The 22,364-nt window shown below is 40.6% G+C and overlaps 4 protein-coding genes across 14 annotated transcripts in view; 2 read left to right on the top strand and 2 right to left on the bottom strand.

Annotated features, from left to right (window-relative positions):
- Positions 1 to 1,330: 1,330 nt before the first annotated feature.
- Positions 1,331 to 6,215, bottom strand: cbr1 (carbonyl reductase 1). Of its 3 annotated transcripts, XM_027277919.1 has the most exons (10): positions 6,137 to 6,215; positions 5,392 to 5,396; positions 4,965 to 5,156; positions 4,339 to 4,377; positions 4,089 to 4,203; positions 3,710 to 3,879; positions 2,818 to 2,985; positions 2,385 to 2,593; positions 2,247 to 2,300; positions 1,331 to 2,102 (listed from the first exon to the last, which is right to left on the bottom strand). In XM_027277919.1, the coding sequence occupies exons 3-10, from the start codon at positions 5,137 to 5,139 to the stop codon at positions 1,929 to 1,931; spliced, it is 1,104 nt and encodes a 367-aa protein (XP_027133720.1). In that variant the 5' UTR covers positions 5,140 to 5,156; positions 5,392 to 5,396; positions 6,137 to 6,215; the 3' UTR covers positions 1,331 to 1,928. The 3 variants fall into 3 exon arrangements, with proteins under 3 accessions (XP_027133720.1, XP_019119395.2, XP_027133719.1); XM_019263850.2 differs by lacking the exons at positions 5,392 to 5,396; positions 6,137 to 6,215 and having other exon boundaries at positions 2,818 to 2,925; positions 4,965 to 5,068; XM_027277918.1 differs by lacking the exons at positions 4,339 to 4,377; positions 5,392 to 5,396; positions 6,137 to 6,215 and having other exon boundaries at positions 4,965 to 5,074.
- setd4 (SET domain containing 4) lies at positions 5,043 to 10,700 on the top strand. The gene is made up of 13 exons (XM_019263853.2): positions 5,043 to 5,154; positions 6,836 to 6,935; positions 7,014 to 7,109; positions 7,358 to 7,395; positions 7,604 to 7,692; positions 8,058 to 8,294; positions 8,496 to 8,555; positions 8,636 to 8,765; positions 8,856 to 9,030; positions 9,163 to 9,241; positions 9,961 to 10,041; positions 10,146 to 10,269; positions 10,365 to 10,700. Exons 2-13 carry the CDS (start codon positions 6,860 to 6,862, stop codon positions 10,539 to 10,541), a joined length of 1,362 nt encoding a protein of 453 aa, XP_019119398.2. The 5' UTR covers positions 5,043 to 5,154; positions 6,836 to 6,859; the 3' UTR covers positions 10,542 to 10,700.
- Positions 10,701 to 11,271: 571 nt separating this feature from the next.
- Positions 11,272 to 15,994, bottom strand: cryzl1 (crystallin, zeta (quinone reductase)-like 1). Of its 2 annotated transcripts, XM_019263848.2 has the most exons (13): positions 15,785 to 15,994; positions 14,650 to 14,727; positions 14,091 to 14,163; positions 13,939 to 13,983; positions 13,657 to 13,725; positions 13,105 to 13,238; positions 12,859 to 12,970; positions 12,613 to 12,633; positions 12,252 to 12,350; positions 12,046 to 12,164; positions 11,607 to 11,712; positions 11,484 to 11,529; positions 11,272 to 11,378 (listed from the first exon to the last, which is right to left on the bottom strand). In XM_019263848.2, exons 1-13 carry the CDS (start codon positions 15,848 to 15,850, stop codon positions 11,282 to 11,284), a joined length of 1,065 nt encoding a protein of 354 aa, XP_019119393.2. In that variant the 5' UTR covers positions 15,851 to 15,994; the 3' UTR covers positions 11,272 to 11,281. The 2 variants fall into 2 exon arrangements, with proteins under 2 accessions (XP_019119393.2, XP_019119394.2); XM_019263849.2 differs by lacking the exon at positions 12,613 to 12,633 and having other exon boundaries at positions 15,785 to 15,993.
- Positions 15,995 to 17,680: 1,686 nt separating this feature from the next.
- Positions 17,681 to 22,364, top strand: part of itsn1 (intersectin 1 (SH3 domain protein)) — a 44,313-nt gene continuing 39,629 nt past the window's right edge. For 7 of the 8 annotated variants that reach the window (XM_027278137.1, XM_027278142.1, XM_027278141.1 and 4 more), the window contains exon 1: positions 17,681 to 17,899. The gene's annotated coding sequence lies outside the window, so the exon portion shown is untranslated. Of the gene's footprint in view, positions 17,900 to 20,538; positions 20,645 to 22,364 lie in introns of those variants that run through there. The other variant, XM_027278136.1, reaches the window with a different exon arrangement.

Here is a 22,364-nt window from a genome sequence, read left to right as displayed (position 1 = left end):
AAATGCATGATGATACAAAACACCTTGAGGGGGAGGGGAAGTTAAAGTTATATTTTAGCTGCAGTGGAAGTGGACAAAGTGATATTTTGTGTCTTTAAGCTTGCAAAAAAATTTCAGTAATGAAAACAGGGCCATAGGTCATGTCCTTAGCAATATTTATGTGAATCTTTGGAGATCTACTTTTGAAGATTACACACACATATTACAACTGTTGGATGTTCTAAGGCAGGACATGATTCTTTGGTTGGTGGCTATTCAAAAATTCACTAGGTTGACCTAAGGTTTGACCTCTTGATCTTAAAAGCCTACATACAGTATAAAGTCACAGGCTGAATTACAGAGACAATAAAGGCCTAAGCGAGTGGAAAGAAGAAATAAAAGTTTTAAATTCACAAAGACAAAATCCTGAAAGAAATCATGAAAGCTCAACGTTTGATTACTGTCTTAATAAAACCCACTCTCAACCCACTTTGATCAATCAAAACCAAATTTACTAGCTGATTGGAAACAAATAACCAAATACCGTGTGTGTGTGTGAACATTTTTTCCTCACAGTCTGAATTACAAATACAACTGAGCTGTGTATGACAATTAATGCAGTAAAAAGTCAACGCATCAGAAAACCCTGTCACCCAGACACTTCAGGGAGGAGGAGGAGGAGGAGGAGGAGGAGCCTGGGTTTATTGTGCGCTTTGCACTGCGCAGCTACATCAGCCTCAATAAAACCACAAGCACACATGTTGCTCATAAATATCTGTCATATGTCAGCTCTGTTAATATGTCTTCATGGAGTCATTTATTGATGGCTGTGTGTCGTTATGTCTCTTTTCATAAGCGTGTCAATAAATTAGAATTACTACATTGTTAAAACGTTGTGCTGCAAATCAAAAACAACCTACATTTGACTTGACCTTTATATCTGTAACGGAGCACATCTGATGATTCCCAGTGCACATATGACATCACATTTTATACTTTTCTCTTTTAAGTGTTGCTGACCAGTAGGTGTCACTGCATGTGCATGTATTACAGTGATGGAGACTACAAAGCATTTCTCTTTAAGCACACCGCTTTTTTTTCTTACCCTCAGAGATCTTCCTTCAGACGTTCAACCAGACGTTACATCTAACTGTTGGAGGTTGGAGTCTTTCATAATTTAACACTCTGGATCTTCATCCATGTCTGCCAGAGGAAAAGACTCGCTTTATGTTTGTCTTACCCCTGATCGCTTGTCTGTCACATCCCAAAACGCCACACCAGCAGACTTTATTCTCCCTGTGTATCATGAGATAATTTATAAAATGTGTATGTACATTTAGAAAGTGTCTTGTTCAAATTTAGATTCTTAAGTTCATTTATTGTTTTTGACATGAAATGTAACATGTAACAATGTACAATGTACAATGTAACAATGTAACAAGAACAGCATTTTATTTTCTTTGATTTTACAACATTTAAGCTTTCAATTAAGGCCAGTTTTACTTTTTCCAATGTAAAAAATATATAATTTTTTTACTAGCAAAGGCAAAGTGTTATCAAAAACATTAGTGAGAAACCTTATGCACATTTATACGCAATTACCGTTTAATATAAGACAGCAGACACGCACATACACACAATTATCATGTCAGTGTTCCCTGGATTAATATGAGTAATTTTGGTTTTATGTCTATCACCACCTGGTTTAAGTGCTAAACTATGAAAAATAAAAACAAGTTCAACAAAAACAAAAAATGCCGTCATGAACCGTTGAGTTATAAACTCGTGTTTTATGTCGTTAGTGTGTGCTACCTTAATATAAAATGTTGTATTAGTCATTTTTATTTGGAAATCTTTCTCTTTGAAAAGAAATACTGATTCGTATGGACGTTTTTTTTTGGCCGGTTACTGACTCACACATGCAGACCCACACACAGGCTTGAACCCTTTCACCACGGCTGAACTTCTTTATCAGAGACAAACTTTCCGTGAGGCTCTGTGGCTCCGGGTGGCAGCAGTGCCAGGTAGACCGGAGTGATAGCGCCCTCGTCTGGTGACTTGGGGGCTTTTGGACCGGCCATGTCTGTGCGCACCCAGCCTGGACAGCAGGCGTTCAGCAAGATCTGCAGAAAGAATGATCCGTGCAACAAATATGTATGTTAGCAGTGAGGCTGGAGACAAAACCACACACTTAAGATGAGATGTAAAGACACACATATATAGGGGTTAAATAGTTTGATTAAAAGTTGTTATATTTCAGTGATTACCCCGTCATTCGGTCTCTCCTTGGATAGCTGACGAGCGTGGATCATAGACAGGGTCTAAAAGACACACAAGCACAGGGAATATGACATTACAGAAGCATTTCTCATCAAATTTAAAGACCATACAGGAGACGGTCCTACCGTCAGTCCAGTCTTGGACATTCCATACGCAGTATCGGGCCAGCCGCCCTTCTTGTGCTCGCCCCTCTTGGCTTCATCGACGAACTGCTGCATCATTCCCACCAGCTCCTCTTCTGTGATGTCCTCACTGCGGAATCGCTGCTGGTGGTCCGGGCTGCACTGGTTTAAAGTGCGGGCGCCGACGAAGCTGGAAACGTTCACCACGCGGCCTAAAATAAACACACACACACACACACACAAGATGTTTAAAGCTCCCTTTTAGAAATGACCACATATCATGAAAACCAACAAAATAAAGAAGTCCATTTTAGGTTATAATATTTAAGAGGTATTGCAAATGTAGGAAGGACAACCGATCTGCTACCCGATCACTGAGCTGTTAATTAAGACAACAGGGGCGGGCAGGAGACCTGGTGCAGTTCTGTGTCCTTACCTCCGGCTTTGACGATCGGCAGGAAGTGAGTCAACATGTCTCTGGTGGCGAAGAAGTTGGTCTTGAGGGTCACCTCTGCCTGGATGGCAAATGCAGTCGTGTCTGCCCCTGAGGAAAGAGACAGACAGAGAGAGGGAGGGAGAGTTGACATGATGTCATCGTCACCTCCTTCATGCCATTCCTTGTATTAGTGAGTACAGAAGATGCGTTCAAATACATTCAGCGACTCAAATATATAATATATAGTTAACTGCACAAACACAGAGCACCTGTTCACCACCCAATTTTATCTGTATCATTATTTATGAGCATATGGTGATTTAGAATCCAAAACAAACGACATTTTGATTCAAATGTTTGCACATTTCAGGCAACAGTCAGTGAGCACAATATTTACATGAACTAATGAGTAGAATAAATTGTTAAATGAATATATAATCAAGTTAAAAAAAAAGATTTAATCCTGAGCAGTGGGATCATTTTAATCATGTGATAGCAGACGAGATTTCAGCATCACACGACTTCTGCAATCCAGGTTTTTGTTTTTCAATCTCCCTGTAATGGAAAATTTGGGAGCAGCTTGTTATTTTGACTCTATGAACTTTTCAGTCATGCGTGGGGCGCAGCTACGTCTAACTGCAGAACTGTCAACTCGTCCTTTGTTACAGAGGAAGTGTGAATTAACAAAGGCTCACATTACTTTGTCTTGAGTGTGCTCACACTCCTCCAGACTGTGTGCACTCTGTATGACTGTAAAAGTACTGGAAAGACCAGCTGCTGGTGCTCATTTCTTACCCATATTTAAGAGTTTTCTAATAATATAGAAATAACATTGTTGTGTGTATGTTTCCAGTGTAGCATAATACACCTCTATACAATGCCGTAATCTTACCTTTGAACGCTATCCCAGCGTTATTGATGAGCACGTCCACTCCTCCGTACTTGTCTTTAAAGAAAGCAGCAGCGGTGGTGATGCTGTTCAGGTCGTTGATGTCCAGCTGGTGAAACATGGCCTTCAGTCCCTCGGAGGACAGAGACTCGACGGCTTCCTGACCGCGGCCACTGCAAGAAAAGAGGACAAATGTGTGAGTGAACGCACTTTCACTTTGTTCTTATAGGAAACGGGGCGACAACTTTGAACCATGTCAGGCCTGATAATTACGTCTCTGAGCATGGAAATAATAATTACTGTGTACGCAGAGAGAAAAACAAACATAAGATTTGCTGAAACTGTGTGACGATGGTGAGGTCTTAAACATCAGCCTGCTTACGTGTCTCTGGCAGTGAGGTAAACATCTCCCTGGTACTGCTTGCAGAGCGCTCGCACGATGGACAGGCCGATGCCCTTGTTACTGCCTGTCACCACGGCAACCTTGGTGGACATGTCTGTCCACACATGGAGAGAGACAAATCAGTTTATGTGACATATTAAATACAAACAGTAGAAATGAACACCCACGGGTTAATCATGAAAACACACACAGAACAATTACTTCATATTACTGAACTCAGTTATGTTACCTGACACGTGGGAGGAGGAGAGTGAAGAGACAAGATTTGCTGAGTCATGGTGACAATTTGAGAGAGAGAGAAAACTGTGTGAGCACTCCTTTAAATCATCTATAATCTAATATTTAGTATAATTTAGAAGCCATAACAAGCATTCATCATTTAAAAAATGACATTTATCTCTGATATAACACATTAAACACTGGAACCTAATGTGCCATGTGTGGTTAAAATACATTTAAAGTGTAAAAACATGCAATATATAGAAGGTTTGAACTTAAAAGTGACATTTTTAATCAGAAAGCTAAGAGAGTAAACAAGGATTTAAAAAAAAAAAAGTGCACAGTCATGCCAGGAGACTGTTTCGACCTTGCAAATGTTACATGCAAACTGGTTTTGCAGGGAGTTGTGCAGTGTTACTGTTGCAGCTGGGTGTGTGAAACAAACCGTGTATAATATAATATTAAGCTTTTAAACCAGCTTCCACTTTCAGCTGTTTTTTTTTGCGTTACATAACGCTGACTGGCTGATTTTGAGCATATTACAAATGTAAACACAACACAACATGCATTTTCTTATGTTATCATCTATCTGTATACTAACTATCTAAACTGGGAGGTTAAACGGAGGCTTCTTACTTTTTTCCAAGCTGGTCTCGTCGCGTTGCGTGAGCTGCGGTGCTGCAGAGAGGAGTGAAGCTGTGCGTGCCGTGCGTGACGCACAATAGACCAGGGGAGGTCTGCTGCGCAGGGTCACTGCGCATAGCCGGAAAAACAATAGCGTCAACCACGCGTGGAAGATTGGGAAACACATGAGAGTAAAATCTAGGTATTGTATTTGTAACGCCGTGTTTATGAATGATATGTGTTTATCTGCGCTGGTTCATATATTTGTTGGGTTTTTAAACAGTAGTTTGTGCCTAGCAGTCAATATTTGATCATGCTTTATCTCCATAAAATGCAAATTTACTTCATTAATCTGCATTTGTTTTGAGTTTTAAGCTCCAGGTGCGTGGATATGTGAAGTAAGGGTGCTGACAGGGCTAAAATCAGGACTAATAAAAAGTTAAACTGGGATTTATTGTACAGTGTTGTACACTGGTAGAGGTTTGACTGTTTTTATTTACTATCAATAATATATATGTCACATATATGAGTGCATTGAGCTGTATTAGGGAGTTTAAAGAGGCTACTACTGCAGTGTAGTGATGGGAAGTTCAGCTCTTTTCAAAGATTCGTCTCTTTTGGCTCGCCTCCCTTCAGAAGAGCCGGCTCTCAAATGGCTCTTCTAGACCTTTATATTTAGCAATTTATGAAAGGTTTGTGTGCATTAAGTGCATTTCTGTCACTGTTGTGTGTACCTGGCCTATACCAGGATACTCAAAGCCTTTTTGGAGTGATCCTAGTTTGATTGTTTGTTCCCCCACCCCCATGGTGTGCCTATCATCAAAATAAAGTCCTGTCCCTGCCTACATGAGCCAAATATTTGTCTCTCCCCGACAGGAGTAGGCTCTTGTCATTTGTTACGAAGAATCGGCTCGTTCATGAACGACACATCACTACCACAGTGACACATAAGTCCATTAGTACAACAGGATGAGTGATCTAGTTATATAGATCTAATTAATGAGATATAAATTGTAATTAGATTAATTAATAGTAATTAGAGCTTGCTTTTTTGAGGTTTCAAAGTACTGTACTCTCCCAACCTTGATTTTTTTTTCCATTTACAGCTGTTACTCCTTTTAACAGGTGTCTCATATGGACGTTCATACATCACTGATTAGATTGGCATCGGTAGATTTTAATGCATTACTTGAGTGTCTGTGCTGTTTTCAAGAAGTTTCAGTCAGCACTCCCGACTCTGACTGAATTTTAACAGCCCTGTCCAGGTATATGTTTGTGTTGTCATTTACACTGAAAGCATACAATTTAAATATAAGAAGATACACCTAGTTTCAAGTTTATCAGGCACAGCGGGGTCAAACTAATGCAGAAATGAAACATCCATGAAATAAATACTTCCTTTATGAAACCTAAAATGTTTTAGGTAGATGTTGATTTAACTTTATGGACCCTGCAGTTTGGGGTTTCTATTATTCACTCTTATAATGCCCTTATTAGTAAGTATTAGAAACAGTATGCCTGCCATTGTGATCTAACATACTTTTCCCACACCACAACTACAACAGACAACGCCCCTCTGAACATGTCCAAACAAAGACCAAGAACATTATAACCTCTGTGACTAAAGGAGTTATTGCATTTATTATCCTCTCTCTTACTCTGTGGCTCTGAATTACATTTCACTCTGCTGGATAAACCTCGCAGAGACACCAATATATTATATTTCTTTCTGCATTATAAACAGGAAAAACATGTTTTCTAATCAAATAGGCCGACAGTTGGGCTCTAATCACCATACAACTTCAGAAAGTCATCAGATGTTGTGTTTTAGCGCCACTTAAGTTGTGTTTATTGTGCGTGTGTGTGTGTTTGTCCACCACAAGTTGTCACAGGTCCAGACGGAGGACATGAGGGGTCGCAGCCATCGGGCTGGACGAGCTGCAAGGAAGAGGAGGCAGAAACAAGAAAGCGTTGTTCAATCAGGTATGAGTGTTTCGCTGCTGTAAGCTCCTTCAGCTGGTCTCTCCTCTGGTCTCTGTCATCACCGGTCTGTGTCTTTAGTTTCTCTGTGTCACCAGCTGCAGTATGTAAGGCTGATGAAGTTTCTTCACCAAAGGGGGTTCACCTCAACGCTGCTGCAGCCAGCCCTCTTCACTGGTACGACTGCCTACTCATTCTCACGTGTTATACGTGTGTTTATTAATATATCAAAATCTTGCTCAGACACATATTTTGCAGTGATATAAAGACGAATATTCAGTTTCATTAGATGAGTTATAACATCCTGTGATTGACAGATACGACAGCCAGTTGGCTGTGATGTAGAAGAGATCAGACTTCAGACGTGACGGGCTGAAGTACAGAGTTTAACTTGTGATGTGTGTTTGTCGCTTCTCTTAATCTAGACACGGGCAGAGGACTGCAAGCTCTCAAGACCATAAAAGTGAGTCTGCTATGATGCATCCCGAGATCTTACCCTGCACATATTTGTATGGATCTAAACACAAAGATCAGATACCTTAAGCCATCCAGTCATATAATAATCAGCTGGTCTTTTCTTGGATTTGTTTTTCATTCATTTGCACCTATATTTTGTTCCTTGTGGTTTCTGAGTGACAGCTGTTCTCTTTGTCTGTCTCTGTCCTCGGCAGCCCGGCCAGCTGCTGATTTCTCTGCCACAGTCCTGTCTCCTCACAACCTCGACTGTCCTGGACAGCTACCTGGGACAGTATATCAAGAGGTAAACACACACATTTGTGCACATATGAAACAATTTAGAAATAATCAGAATATGCAAATGTTTTTCATGGCCAGATCCAGCGATGGACAGAATAACAAAGTGTAAAATCTGAATGTGACCCATTATGGGCATAGACCTGGTCTGAAAGGTGAAGCCAATGTGTAAATTAACCTGCATCCTTTTTAATATCCAGCTCCACTTAGTATTTTTTAAAGGTGTTGTTTGTGTGTTTGTTTTTATTCTACAGAATTGTTAAAGAGGAAAATAGAGTAAGGGACATGTAGTAAAATTAATAATATTGCAAACATGCATGCACAAGAATCCAGAGGACAGACTTGAATCTTAAATTATGTTTGTCTCCTCAGCTGGAAGCCCCGCCTGTCTCCCCTGTTGGCGCTCTGTGCCTTTCTGGTGTGCGAGCGACACAGAGGAGAGGCCTCTGATTGGTTCCCCTACATCGACGTGCTGCCTGCCGCTTACACCTGCCCCTCCTATTTCACCGACGACGTCATGGCTGTTCTGCCTACCAGTGTGCAGAGGCGGGCTCTGGAGCAAAGGGAGTCGGTGCGAGAAATCCACTCCTTGAATCAAGACTTCTTCAGGCGAGTCTGGCACACAGACACTGTAACAAGTTGTTCAGGTTACATGAGGGCGTGTGCAGATGAGAACACTGCACATTGCGTAATATTATTTCTTGAATGTAACACACTGAATTTTTGCATTTGAACAAAAGTCTTCAATGCTCTTTGAAGCTGTATGCACATAAATAAAAGAAGTCTTAGAGCCATTTATTCCTGATCCAGATCCCTGCAGCCAATCCTGAACCAGCCTGTGGAGGACGTGTTTACATATGAAGCTCTGAGGTACGCACACATATGCACAACATTTCATTAAAATCAAATCAAATCTGTCGGACTGTTCATCTGTCACTCTCCTCTTCCAGGTGGGCATGGTGTAGTGTGAACACACGCTCTGTCTTCATGTCCCACCCCTCCAACGACTTCTTGTCTGGACAGGATGTTTACGCTTTAGCGCCTTTTCTAGACCTGCTCAATCACCGCCCTGATGTGCAGGTGAACTGTAATAAATCACACATACTGTAGATGTCGCGCATTACTGAGCGTTTGTTTCCTTCATGGCACTTCATATAACATGTTCCACAGGTCAAAGCAAGCTTCAACGACGTGACGAGATGTTATGAAATCAGGAGCGTTTCCGGGACACTCCGTTACCAGCAGGCCTTCATTAACTACGGTTCCCATGATAACCAGCGCCTGATGTTAGAGTACGGATTTGTGGCCCCCAGCAACCCCCACAGCGTGGTCTACATCAGTACAGGTGAAAGACGCTCATCGTTATCATCTTAGATTCATGTCATGTGTTGTCTATGTAGCAGGATATTGTAGTTGTTGTTGTCTCAGTTTGTCTGTTGTGTAGCTTGTGATTTGAAGTTTCACTTTGGTCTCTCAGATCTGCTCATCGATGTTTTAAGAGGTGACAGAAGTTTGGATCAGAAGATCAAGTTTCTCAGAGAGAACGATTTCCTTCAGTAAGACTAACACTTGTATCGTTGTTGCTCTTTTTATGGATTATATTGTTTGTCTGCGAACTGTTGTGATAGTTTTACTACATGCTGTTCTTCTATTGTTAAGGAGGGACCAGGAGCGATGTTAAAGGAGCAATCCTACATTTTTTTTTTGAAGTGCAGGGTTTCTACAAAGTCTTGAAAGTTTGGAAAACGCTTAGAGAGATAGTTGGGGCTATTTGCAGTGGGCTTGTATGAGGTACTTAGTTAGTTATTACCTACATTAGGCAACAGTTTATAGTTCATGTTTTTGCCAGGAAACTAAATCAATAAAACTGCTCTTTCCAAAGCATAACTTAACCTCACAGAAAACAGGAGTCATTTCAGTAGACGGCACAGTTTTTGTCGATGAGGTGTGGCGGCTTTGAAGAGAGCACAGATCGATGTAACTGCACACACACTCACACTGATATGGATTTTATTAGGTGAGCCTTTTTTCTAGGTGGATAAATATGTTGTGTTGCTGCCCCCCATCCTCAGCAGGGCATTGCTTAGCTTCTCTTGCTGGTCCTCCTGTCTGTTTCCTTGTAGACCATCGTCTATTGTACAGATCAGTACTTTCTTACAACCCCGCTTCATGTAACCTGAACCATCTCTTTTAGCTGTCATGTTTTCAAGGTTTTGCCCAGAGTAGTAGCAGTTTCTCCATGTGCCCCATCCTCCTTTCTCTTTTTCCTCCTCAGTAATCTCACCGTGTCCAGTGAAGGTCCCAGTTGGAGGCTGATGACGGCTCTCAGACTGTTGTCACTCCCACAGACACTATAGTAAGACTTCACACACACATTTATGTGTGTATGTCTGTATAAAAGTGAAGCTTATTTAATGTATATGGATAGAAATTGTTCACTGGATGTTCTTGTTTTCATAGCCACCACTGGAGGGCAGTGTTGCTCGGACAGAGTGTGTGTGAAGAGAGAGAGGAGTGGAGCATCCGGACAGCAAAGACGATCTGTCAGCGACTGCTACAGGACACACACACAGCTCTGGATAAGGTGTGTGTAGGTGCACACACACACTTCACTGAGTGTTGAAATATTTCCACTGATACACACATAACTTTTTTTTAATGTGCTCTGTGTGTTTTTAGATCTCCCTCCTGCTCCGACAGGGAGACCAATCAGTCGTGGAGCAGCTCGATGTGGTCAAGTTGCTGCGACAAGAGGAGAGGTGCATCCTGGGAAGCTGTCTCGAAGCACTGGGAGGCACGCTGAAACAACCAGAGGACCCGTTACCACGGCAGCCTGATGTTGACACCGTGAGCTGACATCTGGCGGTCGCTACAAGAAGCGAGGTTATTGGCTGAACTGGTGATGCCGCACCGTCTCCATGTTTTGGTTCTGCTGGTCGACTAATAAGGCTGATTTAAAACAGCAGGATTACCTGAAGTCCTGTCTGACTCCAGCCCTGTTATAATGGCCCCCAAGAGCAAGACAGTGAGCATCTCATCACCACCAGTATTTGAACCAAGTGAAGGTGAAAGATATAGCACACTAAAATGACTGTAAACTAACTGCTGTTGGACAGAACAGTGAGGAGAAGATGTGCCAATAAGGACGGACAAATCAGTCAAGTTGGTACATTTATTTTCTGATTTAAAAAGACAAAATCAGCAACATTATACAACATTTTTACATCAGTTGTAGTCCCTTTTTTAGATTTAATTTATGTGACTTTTAAGCAAAACATAAAACTGCTGCACTGACATCAAGAGCAAGAGATGTTTTAATAAAATGTGTATTTATTTTGAATATTTTGAGTCAAGTGAAGCAGTCTGGATCCTCAAAGAAACATCTAGTAACAAAAATATAAGACCAGACTCACATGAAATCATATTTTCATTCATTTTCAATTTTAACTGAATGTGGTTCAAAGGTGTCTGAAGAAACTGATTCTTCCTGCATCAAGCAGGTCAGGTGAGCTGGAGACTCTGACCACAGAGTGTCAGGTTCATCATGATGTCTGTCTGTGTTTTAATTCATGTGTTCCAAGTGTTGTTTTTTTTGGTCAGAGTTGAACAACCGCCTTTGTCTTCTGGTGACGCTGGACAGTCTCCATGGCAACTGTGGCTTCATAGAGGGGAACCGCCTCCTCAGGCTGAGGTCTGGAGAGACGGATTGAAACCAGACAGACCAAGAGATTACATTCGATTAAGTTATACAAACACACTGGAGCGTTACAACCCTACTGAGTGTTGTGTTTGAGTTACCTGAGTACTCCAGTCGACATCTTCTCCACAATGTCCTTCAGAATATCTGACGCAAAGCAGTTAAGGAGCGAGTGTATGTGCCTGATCGTAAGTCTTAGATTACGCACTGTGAGTTCAGGATACGGAGGTATCTTCCTTGCTGCGACGATGAAGCCGTCCAGACTTCATCGTTGAGGAAAGTCACAGAGGCTGATTTCAAGTACAGTAATCTGCAGTCTGGAGGATCCAACTGTGAAAACACACAATGTCGATAAAACTGCTGTTGAAGACGTACACAAGGTTCCCACACTTTCTTAAAAAGGCAAATTCAAGGACTTCTCAAGGCCTTTCCATGCCCAGTTCTCTCAAATTCAAGGACCCAACATGGCATTGTTTGAAAGTTCAATGTTAATCACTGTTACAGTACTGAAAATTAGTATGCAAGAGATGCTCTCTCAATGACCCATATCTAATTCTGTGTATTTTCAAGGTCCCCTGGGAACCACACATGCAGACTGACCAGATCACTATTAAGAACTGAAGCTGTAAAAAGATGCAGCTTGTATGTCTGATGATGAGTCACCTGCAGGTCTTTGTGGGACGTGACCCAGTGTCCCCCCACTCCCAGCACGCTGATGATGTCATGTTTGTGTGGGAGGAGCTTCGTCTCCTCCGATTCCTCCTGCTCCTCTTGCAGACGCACTACACACAAACACACAGAGAAACGTCCTGGTGTTAAATTGACGGCATGAAGTCTGAGGGCACGCTGACAATTTAGGACATGTTTACCTCCAGAGTCTATGATTATATCCACTCCCAGCCCTCCTGTCTCCTCCAAAACCACCGGCAGCAGGTCTGATGAGCCTTTATACACTGGGATAACCTTGGCTTTACACACGAAGACACAGCGACATGATATCATGAGTCAATCTGGTTTATAATACATTTAAAAAACTGAAACATCTTCAACATCCACCAGTTTGCAACTCCACACATGCAAAATATCTCATTGCAGTGGTCCTGCAATCCACATGGTGGCAGCAGCGACAAGCGCTGAAGCTACAGCTCATGTGTTTACTGCAGGTATGAGAAGACCAGCAAGGAAGCGAGCGTGTAAGTCAGTCAGAAAGACAGAAAGAAAAGATCTCACCTGCTAAAGGATCCTGAAGACCTGAAGAGAATATGAAGAGGAGGAGAGAAAAGCACAGAAGAAGACAAGAACAAGGAGCAAAGATAAAGAAAGGGTGAAAAATAGGACGCAGTGATGATGCAGAAGATGAATTTGAAAACATTGTTAAGACACTATATGAAGATTGGGTTTAAAACTTTACATTACAGACAACGTTGAGGATTTTTTAAAAAGGTTTTTGACATCTCAACGCCGGCCTGTACATACCTACGCTGGGCCGAAGCTGCTCCAGGAACGTGTGTTTTTGCGGGGAGTGTGACGTCGTCAGAACCTTCACTCCGTGGTAACACGCCAACTGGATGCACATGAGGCCAAATGACTGAGGAGGGAGAAGAGAAATTCACATTCTATTAGATTTAAAAGTCAAGAATGATAGGAAACATCAGGGCAGCAGAGATTCCCTGATGTGCTGTAAACCATCCTGGATAAATGTTGTTTTTTTATTTTACATACGCTGGCTCCATCCATGACCAGGAGTGTGTGTCCGGCTGCCATGCGAGCGTATGTGTGTAGAGCAGTGTAAGCACGGAGGCCGTCACGCAGCGCTCCCGCCACACACACCGAGCTGAGCTTCTCCGGCTTCTGAACTGCAGAACAGAAACAGGAACACACACGTTACCTGCATCAGTTTTTTACAGGTTTAAATTATGCTTCGATGACCTCACAGACTCCTTTTATAACCTGCCTACAAGGAGAGCATGTTCTCTCTTTTCTTGTGTAAATGAAGTCAGACAGAAACCGCAGGTGAGAGAGTCAGTCTGTGCTTTTACACAATTCTGCTTCTTTCAAACTGCCTGCACCACTTTATTCTAGTTTCTGAAGTAAACGAGGTGCAGAGAAAAGGCTGACAAGAGAACAGTCACCGCAGAAAACCGCTGTGTCTGAGAACATTTTGACATTTTATATCCGGAACACCTTTTACGACTTTTATTGACTTTGTACCTGCTCTTCGCAGGAGCAAACGTATTATGCAACCTGCGTTTGTGTGTGTGTGCAGTGTGTTACCTAAATAGTGTTCATCTATGTCGATGACATCACAGAGTCCAGAGCAGGGAGAGTCCAGAGGCAGAATACCTGAATACGGAAGGATGGTGAGACGGTGTGTAATATATTATTAGGAGGGCGATAATACTCTGATTGCATGATTATGTTACAATCCTAAGCATTAGTGAGTCAAAAAGGGTTTTTAAAGGTTTTCCTAGAGTAAGATCGAACAATGTTTCAGATTCTGGTAAAACTTTGAAGGCATCGTCTACATCAGATGAACTTTTAAAAAAGAAATCCTACCTACGACCTCATCCTCCGGCTGAAAGAAAGAGACCTTGTCTCCCACTGCAAAAGACACAAACACAAACAAACCAGTTAAACAGGTGCTGATAGAGGTCTATGGATGTACTTGACACTATTCAAACGATGACTTTGGTCTGTGCGTTTACAACCTTGCAGGACGATCCCGGCCACCTCTCTGCCGACAGGAATTAAATCTTTCTGGATCCCCACGTCACTGATCAACTGGAGCACAGAAGAGAAGAGAGAGAGAGAGAGAGTCAATACAAGAAGTGATGTATTTAACTCAGTGAGCTCAGTTTAATTTAGTGGCCTTCACTGTCATGGAAGTTTAGAAAGATCGCTGACAGTATAGGCCTGAAGCTGGATGAACACACACAGATTATGATTAAATATTAAGATTCACAGATTCATTTCAACCATTACAACATTTAATAATGCACCTGCATCAGTTCCCTTAACTATTTTGATATTATCTTGTGTTTAATCATTTATTACCGGTTTAATGTTTTGTTTTGTTTTCTTACCCTTTTCACGATTTTAAGTCGTCAATCTTTTCTGTTTTGTACAGAAAATAATATATTTATTTTCCTGTGAAGGTTTAACAAGTCTCATTTGGTCCTGTAGGTGGCTCTTTGATATAAACAACAAAAGAAAGTGACCTTTTTTCTCTTTTTTTGACACTTTGGACACCATCTTTGACTGAAGTACCTTGAGGTCCAGAGGGCTGAGTCCACACGCCTTCACCTGAACTCTGACCACATGGCTGCCTAAAACATCTGGAAGACTCTGGAGAGAAACACACAGAGTCACACAGACACACCATTATACATTGAGAGACACAGACAGTCAGTAGATGGTAATACATACAGTATAGGTGCATTTGAAGTCACCATGACTGAGCACTCGTAAGAACAGAAGAACAATTACTAGTCGTGCTACTAGGAGGTCTAGAAGTGTAATTTGGTCCATCAGAGGTTCAAGAGAGTGAAATTAAATTCTGAATCACATGAGACAACTAAACACGTACAGATCTTTTAGTAACCAGTGAAAACAATGCATGAGTAATACACACTTGTCTTTTTTTATGAAGCCCTTTTAATATCTTGGCCAGGGACAACAATTTCCTGGCATATGTCCTGCTACTTTATAATACTATCTGCAGTGTTGCAGTACTTGAGATCGGTCTTGGTCTGAAGACCACTTTTTAAAGGCCTCGTTTTACACAGCGTCATCTCAGTCTTAGACAAAGTGGACTCTTGATTTCAGTTTAAGACCGGTCCAAGACTACAACTTTGGGATGTCGCTCTATTTCTTGTGCATTGATTTATTTGTTAAGTGTCTGGAAGGAGGCGTTACATAAAGAAGAGGACACATGCAAAACACACACAGTGGTTCGTAAATACTGCAAGGCAAGGTCACTACACTTCACCCAAAGAGTTTCCCTGAATATTAACTACCTATGTATGCTTTATACTGTCTGGTCTTGGTCATGACTTCAATCCAACTCTGACTATATGTCCTGTTTGTTTACAGTTTTTGTCACTCAGTATGTTTATATGGGGGTGTTTTAAACTCTATGTGCTCCTCCAGTCTTTATACTGCATGTCCTGACACTGTAACACACATCACATCATGTCTAAGACACTCATCAGTGGCTGCAGAGTCAGGATGCTGCACACACACTTCACCTGTGCAGCTGCAGCTGATTAGTCTGCATAATTAATGAGCTCCTTCTCCTCCTGGTTTCGTGCATTAGCGTGTGACGCCGTGATAATAATACAGTAGTATGAATGGACATCACCCCACCTGCGCAGCGAGACCCCGAGACACAAAACAAACTCACCGTTTCCTGGATGACGAACTTGGGCTCAGCGTCGCTCACTCCGGCTCTGCAGTACAAACCCTTCATGCTGCTGCAGCTTTAATTCATGCAGCTGAGATATGCAGATATGAATGAACAAAATGACAAATATTAAATGTTTTCCTCTCCTGCTGGCGTGAATCAGTCAGCTGACCTTCCTCTTCTTCGGTGTTTATAATCTTTGTCGGTGGTATTAACACAACACCGCCTCTACTGGAGCTTATTTATCACAACTATTTAAATCAAAATCAAAATATTTATTATGAGCTCAGCTTGTGCAGCTTGTAGCATGTTGACTACTACTTATTCTTCATATTTAGTGCTGTTATTACTTTTTTAATTGCTGTTGTTCATTGCAATTTTTGTCTCTATTTTATTTCATTTATACCTTGCAGTTCTTATTTATATCATGGTCACTTATTTTTGTAATTACTATTTATATTATGGTCACTACTCTATAGCAATGATACTATTATTTATATCATGGTCACTTTCTTTGCAAAATTACTTACTACACTATGGTCACTTTTACACTACAATACTCTTTATATATCATGCCACTTTTTATGCCACTCAGTACTTATATGTTTTTGAAGGTTTTTGAAGGTTGATTGTTTGTTATAGATACTTCTGTCCATTTAATTTCTGTTTGTTTATTGTGTTTTTGTTTTTTTGTTTTGGCCTCTTCTAGTTTTGTTTTTCTATCTTGCTGCTGTTACAAGTGAATTTATCCCCGTGGTGGGATAAATCTAATCTAATCTACATTTAATGCTGAGGTATTGTTGACCCTGTGTTAACCTGCGTATGACAAATACACCTGACAACTAAAACTGTATTTGTAATCAGTCAGTCGTGTGTCACTCACAGATCCAACGTGCTCCAAAAAAACCCCACCTTATTTAAAATTTTCTTTTTCTTCTTTCTTTTCTTTAAGTAAAATCATCATCCCTGGTGCTGCTTGTATAACTACAGTCTTACACTCTCACTAAACTAATTAATTACTATTATTATTATTATTTTTAATTTATCTATCTCTTCTTTCAGACTAGTGGGAAGAAAATTCCCCCAAAACACACATTTGGGTGTTTATTTTACAACACTTAAAACACACTGTAAAACAAAGGTTAGCATTAGATAATGCCTCATTTGCTTGCTTCATTTTGCATATTTAAACACAGAACTGTAAACTCATATGCAATGTAAAGCATGTAATTATGTGGGGAAGTCACTATGAGTAGCATCTTGAATGGATTATCTAGTCAAATTTTGATGTGTAGGCCTATTCACTGCCATATATCTGTCTATATATATATCATCATGAGACTTCCCCACATAATTACATGCTTTACATTGCATATGAGTTTGCAGTTCTGTGTTTAAATATGCAAATGAAGCAAGCAAATGAGGCATTATCTAATGCTAACTTTTGTTTTACAGTGTGTTGTAACATAAATTCATGTTTTGGGGGAATTTTATTCCCACTAGTCTGAAAGAAGACATTCAATGAAAATAAAATAGATTTAAAAAAATGAATGAATGAATTGGTTTAGTGAGAGTGTAAGACTGTAGTTATACAAGCAGCAGCAGCAGCAGGGATGATGATTTCTAAAGAGATTTATTTCCCTTATTTTCTTTTACAGTGTACTTTGCTTGCAGCTTTACTGTATGTAGCTTTTTGTTCAACCTGCTAGACCTGCACGTTAATCATATTAACATATTTTGTTGTTTTTTATTATACTCCCTGCATGTATTTTGTTAATGAACAGCAGGCAGCAGGAGCGCAACTAATCCTTTTTACTTCTCAGCGTCCCTGTGATCCAAGGCAAGCCTGGGCTGTGTGAAATCTCGCGAGATCACGAGTCGCTGCTCGGTGGGGTTGACTATGACATCTCGCGATATCTCGTTGGGAGCGTTACCCCATTTTCCAGCTGTCCCCTCAGTCGGTCGTGGATTTCGGAGCCACGGGAGAAACCGCCGGAAAGAGGCTTTGGTGATAAAACAGCAACATTTCTGGGAGGATATACCACATTATATGGCTACATAAAGACGCAGCGAGAGACTTTATCCAGCATTTCACCATGGAAACTGCAGTATGAGGTAAGTGTGTGTGTGTGTGTGCTGGGAGCGGGCTGACGTTAGCTCCGTGCCAGCTAAGCTACCTTGATATATAGAAATAAACGTCGGCGCGGCTCGTTGCTCGTTTTTACCCGATGTAACGTGTCAGTGTCGGGCCTCTTAATGCGATATCAACCCGTGTGTGAGATGTGTAATGTTTTGGGCTTGTGTGGCGAAGACGATGCAGCCCAACGGCTGCTCAAGTTAGCCAGCGTGCTAACGTGAAATCACTGCATCTGCCTGTGTGACCTGACGGTAACATCCAGACCTGCTGCTGCTGTTTACCTGCTGGTTTTAATTTAACATCAGCCTCGCTGGTGTCAGTGAAGAGGTGGATGATCAGTGACAGACAGAGCCTCCATCAGGGTGGAGATGGCTGACGTTTAAAATGCTGATGTTGCCTCACATCTGCACATCAAAGCTGGCTGCTCCTGCTTCAAAACAACCTTATTTACAAAAAATAATAATAATAATGATACATATTATTACATAGGCGCCTTTCTGTCACCCAAGGACACCTTAACAATAAATGAGAGTAGACAGCAAATAACAGAAAAACAAACAAAAAGAACCATAAAAGCATTAAATTACAAGAATACAACATTAAAAACAGGTTAAAATAGGACAATGCAATTCAATCAGACTTGAGCAGACTTGAATTGTGATATCTGGCTTTATGATCATAAAAAAATAGCTGATTTGTTGTGATTTAATGCTGTGTCGGTTCATTCAAAAGACGGTAACAGGATATTTTACAGTGCTTGAAGTCATGTTTCTGTCTTATTTTGTAATATTATTTTTATTATGGTCACTACTTTTGCAATAATATTTATTATTTGTATCATGGTCACTTTCTTTGCAATATTTAAACTCTTTTTATATATCATGCCACTTTTATCCTCAGTCTGTTTTGAAGGTTGTTTTTCGTGTTTATTGTAGGTTATATATATTTCTGTCTGTTTATTGTTTTTTTTTTGCCTTTTCTACTTTTTTCAATTCTGTAGTGTATGCTACACTTTCCTCTGCTGCTGTAACAAGTAAATTTCCCTGTGGTGGGATGAATAAAGTATATGTAATCTAATCTATTCTCATTTAAAATCAGCACAAACATGTTGTCTGTGTCTGAACTGCATCGCTTCATCCGGAGCCAAATACTTAAGTTATGAAGAGACTTCTTCGGGGCGAGAAAGTGACAACACGAATTGAAACTTTATGCATTAAGCAGAAACAGAAAATAACCCTGAGACCAAACAGACACTCCTCTCTAAACAATGCCAGTCTAGGCTCCAGCTGTCCTGCAACCCTGATAAGGATAAGCTCTTACAGAAAATGGATGGATGTATTTGATTATTGTGCTTTACCCTCCAAACAGGTTAGGCTTTCTTGAGAGGGGGTGTTTCTCGTTAAAGATGATTGACAGGTCTTGAAACTTTGCAACAGCATGTAAATAATTATGTTTTGTAGATGATATTCTGCTCTACATATCTGTGAGTGGAATTAACCTAGCAGACTGATAATTGGCCAAACCAGCACTGCTGCTCACTTTATTTGCATGCCACTCATCGTTCAGCTTTCACATCTTTTCTCCACAGTATCTGTAGCTGAATCCAAAAATGGTACGAGCAGCGTTGGTGACTGCCACCAGTCTGGCTTTGACTGAATGGATTAGCTAGTCAAATTTTGATGTGTAGGCCTATTCACTGCCATATATCTGGTCTATATATATATCATCATGGAGACTTCCCCACATAATTACAGTGCTTACATTGCATATGAGTTTGAATTTCTGTGTTTAAATATGCAAATTGAAGCAAGCAAATGAGGCATTATCTAATGCTAACTTGGGTTTTACAGGGTGTTGTAACATAAATTCATGTTTGGGGAATTTTCTTCACACACTCTGAAAGAAGACATTCAATGAAAATGAAAATAGATTTCAAAAAAATGAATGAATGAATTATCATCAGAGACTTCCCCACATAATTACATCCTTTACATTGCATATGAGTTTGCTGCAGTCTGTGTTTAAACATGCAAAATGAATCAAGCAAATGAGGCATATCTAATGCTAACTTTTGTTTTACAGTGTGTTGTAACATAAATTCATGTTTGGGGGAATTTTCTTCCCACTACCTGAAAGAAGACATTCAATGAAAATAAAATAGATTTTTTTTTTAATGAATGAATGAATTGTTTAGTGAGAGTGTAAGACTGTAGTTATACAAGCAGCAGCAGCAGGGATGATGATTGTAAAGAGATTATTTCCCTTATTTTCTTTTACAGAGACTTTGCCTGCAGCTTTACTGTATGTAGCTTTTTGTTCAACCTGCTAGACCGCACGTTAATCATATAACATATTTGTTTTGTTTTTTTTATATCCTGCATGTATTTTGTTAATGAACGCAGGCAGCAGGAGCGCAACTAATCCTTTTTACTTCTCAGCGTCCCTGTGATCCAAGGCGTGTGGCTGTGTGAAATCTCGCGAGATCACAGTCGCGGTTCGTGGGGGTTGACTATGACATCTCGCGATATCTCGTTTGGAGCGTTACCCCATTTTCCAGCTGTCCCCTCAGTCGGTCGTGGATTCGGAGCCACGGGAGAAACCGCCGGAAAGAGGCTTTGGTGAAAACAGCAACATTTCGGGAGGATATACCACATTATTATGCTACATAAAGACGCAGCGAGAGACTTTATCCAGCATTTTCACCATGGAAACTGCAGTATGAGGTAATGGTGTGTGTGTGTGTGCTGGGAGCGGGCTGACGTTAGCTCGCGTGCCAGCTAAGCTACCTTCATATTAGAAATAAACGTCGGCGCGGCTCTTTGCTCGTTTCTACCCGATGTAACGTGTCAGTTTTCGGCCTCTTAAGCGATATCAACCGTGTGTGAGATGTGTAATGTTTTGGGCTTGTGGCGAAGTACGATGCAGCCCAACGGCTGCTCAAGTTAGCCAGCGTGCTACGTGAAATCACTGCATCTGCCTGGTGTGACCTGACGGTAACACCCAGACCTGCTGCTGCTGTTTACCTGCTGGTTTTAATTTAACACAGCCTCACTGGTGTCAGTGAATATGTGGATGATCCAGTGACAGACAGAGCCTCCATCAGGGTGGAGATGGCTGACGTTAAAATGCTGATGTTGCCTCACATCTGCACATCAAAGCTGGCTGCTCCTGCTTCAAACAACCTTATTTATAAAAAAAATAATAATAATGATACATTTTATTACATAGGGCGCCTCTCGTCACCCAAGGACACCTTACAGTAAATGAGAGGAGACAGCAAATAACAGAAAACAACAAAAAGAACCATAAAAGTATCAAATTACAAGAACACAACATTAAAAAACAGGTTAAAATAGGTTAGACTGCATATAATATATATATTATATAATAATATATATATAATATATATATATATAGTAGTTGTATTGTGTTGTAAAGCGAGTGCCCTGTGTGATAGTGCAGGAAGTGGGTGTGAGTGACAAATAAGTGAGCACTCACGTACACAAGAGAGGATGCGTAACTTGAGCGTTTTTTGATTGACACCCCCCCCCCATCAGAGAGCAGAGAGTACTGGTTCCCTTGTAACGTGGATGCTGACATGCCCTCTCTTAAAGGTGGCAGGATGGATGGCAGCTAAAAAAATTAATTAAAAAGAAGCTCATGTCCAGTGAGTTAAAGCGCACACGACTAACTTAAGAGAGACAACTTTATTTATCCCATCATGGGGAGATGTACTCGTTAGAGAACAGCAGCAGAGGAAGTGTAGCACCACTGCAGAATTAGAAAAAAGTAGAAAAGGCAAAGAAAACAAACAAACCAATATACAACAGAAATATCTATAACCTACATAATAAACCAAAAAACAATTAAACCTTCAAACAGACAGTACTGAGGATAAAAGCCGCATGATATATAAAAAGAGTATGGTAATGTAAAGATCCATAATGTAAGAAATACTGCAAAGAAAGTGACCATGATACAAATAACAAATATGATGGCAAGAGTAGTGACCATAATATAAATAATATTACAAAAGCAAGTGACCATGATAAAATAATAACTGCAAAGGTATAAATGAGATAGAATAGAAACAAATTGCAATGAGACATGAACAGAGACTACAACGTGAATATAATATATATATATAGTATATTATATAATATATATATATATATATATATATATATATATATGTGTGTGGTGGTTGTGTGTATATATGTTTTTAAAAACAACAATGGTGTGTAAAGCGAGGCCATCATCAAGAGTACTGGTTCCATGGTACTTGGATGCTGACATGCCCTCTCTTAAAGGTGGCAGGACGGATGGCAGCTCCATGTCCAGTGACTTAAAGCGCACAAGGGTTGTCAAACTTTTTGGGGCCAGGGACCCCCCCTTATAACCTCGCTGCCATTGTACTCCTTAGATGACACAGGGATTATTTAT

The sequence above is a fragment of the Larimichthys crocea genome, chromosome III (genome assembly GCF_000972845.2).
Source record: "Larimichthys crocea isolate SSNF chromosome III, L_crocea_2.0, whole genome shotgun sequence".
NCBI classification, from domain to species: domain Eukaryota; kingdom Metazoa; phylum Chordata; class Actinopteri; family Sciaenidae; genus Larimichthys; species Larimichthys crocea.
The sequence above is the reverse complement of the archived record's forward strand: the minus strand, read 5'-3'. Positions and strand labels throughout refer to the sequence as shown.

Bases quoted from the DNA above. Each gene is read 5' to 3' on its own strand.
- cbr1 (XM_027277919.1), bottom strand. From the start codon at position 5,139: ATGTGTTTCCCAATCTTCCACGCGTGGTTGACGCTATTGTTTTTCCGG. The intron at 4,378-4,964 runs GTAAGAAGCCTC...ACCATGACTCAG, and splicing joins CGAGACCAGCTTGGAAAAAA to CAAATCTTGTCTCTTCACTC. The intron at 2,594-2,817 runs GTAAGGACACAG...TGTTTATTTTAG, and splicing joins GCCGATCGTCAAAGCCGGAG to GCCGCGTGGTGAACGTTTCC.
- setd4 (XM_019263853.2), top strand. From the start codon at position 6,860: ATGAGGGGTCGCAGCCATCGGGCTGGACGAGCTGCAAGGAAGAGGAGG. The intron at 8,556-8,635 runs GTACGCACACAT...CTCCTCTTCCAG, and splicing joins TTTACATATGAAGCTCTGAG to GTGGGCATGGTGTAGTGTGA. The intron at 8,766-8,855 runs GTGAACTGTAAT...CATGTTCCACAG, and splicing joins ATCACCGCCCTGATGTGCAG to GTCAAAGCAAGCTTCAACGA.
- cryzl1 (XM_019263848.2), bottom strand. From the start codon at position 15,850: ATGAAGGGTTTGTACTGCAGAGCCGGAGTGAGCGACGCTGAGCCCAAG. The intron at 12,634-12,858 runs GTATGTACAGGC...TATTCTCTTCAG, and splicing joins GCAGCTTCGGCCCAGCGTAG to GTCTTCAGGATCCTTTAGCA. The intron at 12,165-12,251 runs GTAAACATGTCC...GTTTGTGTGTAG, and splicing joins TATAATCATAGACTCTGGAG to TGCGTCTGCAAGAGGAGCAG.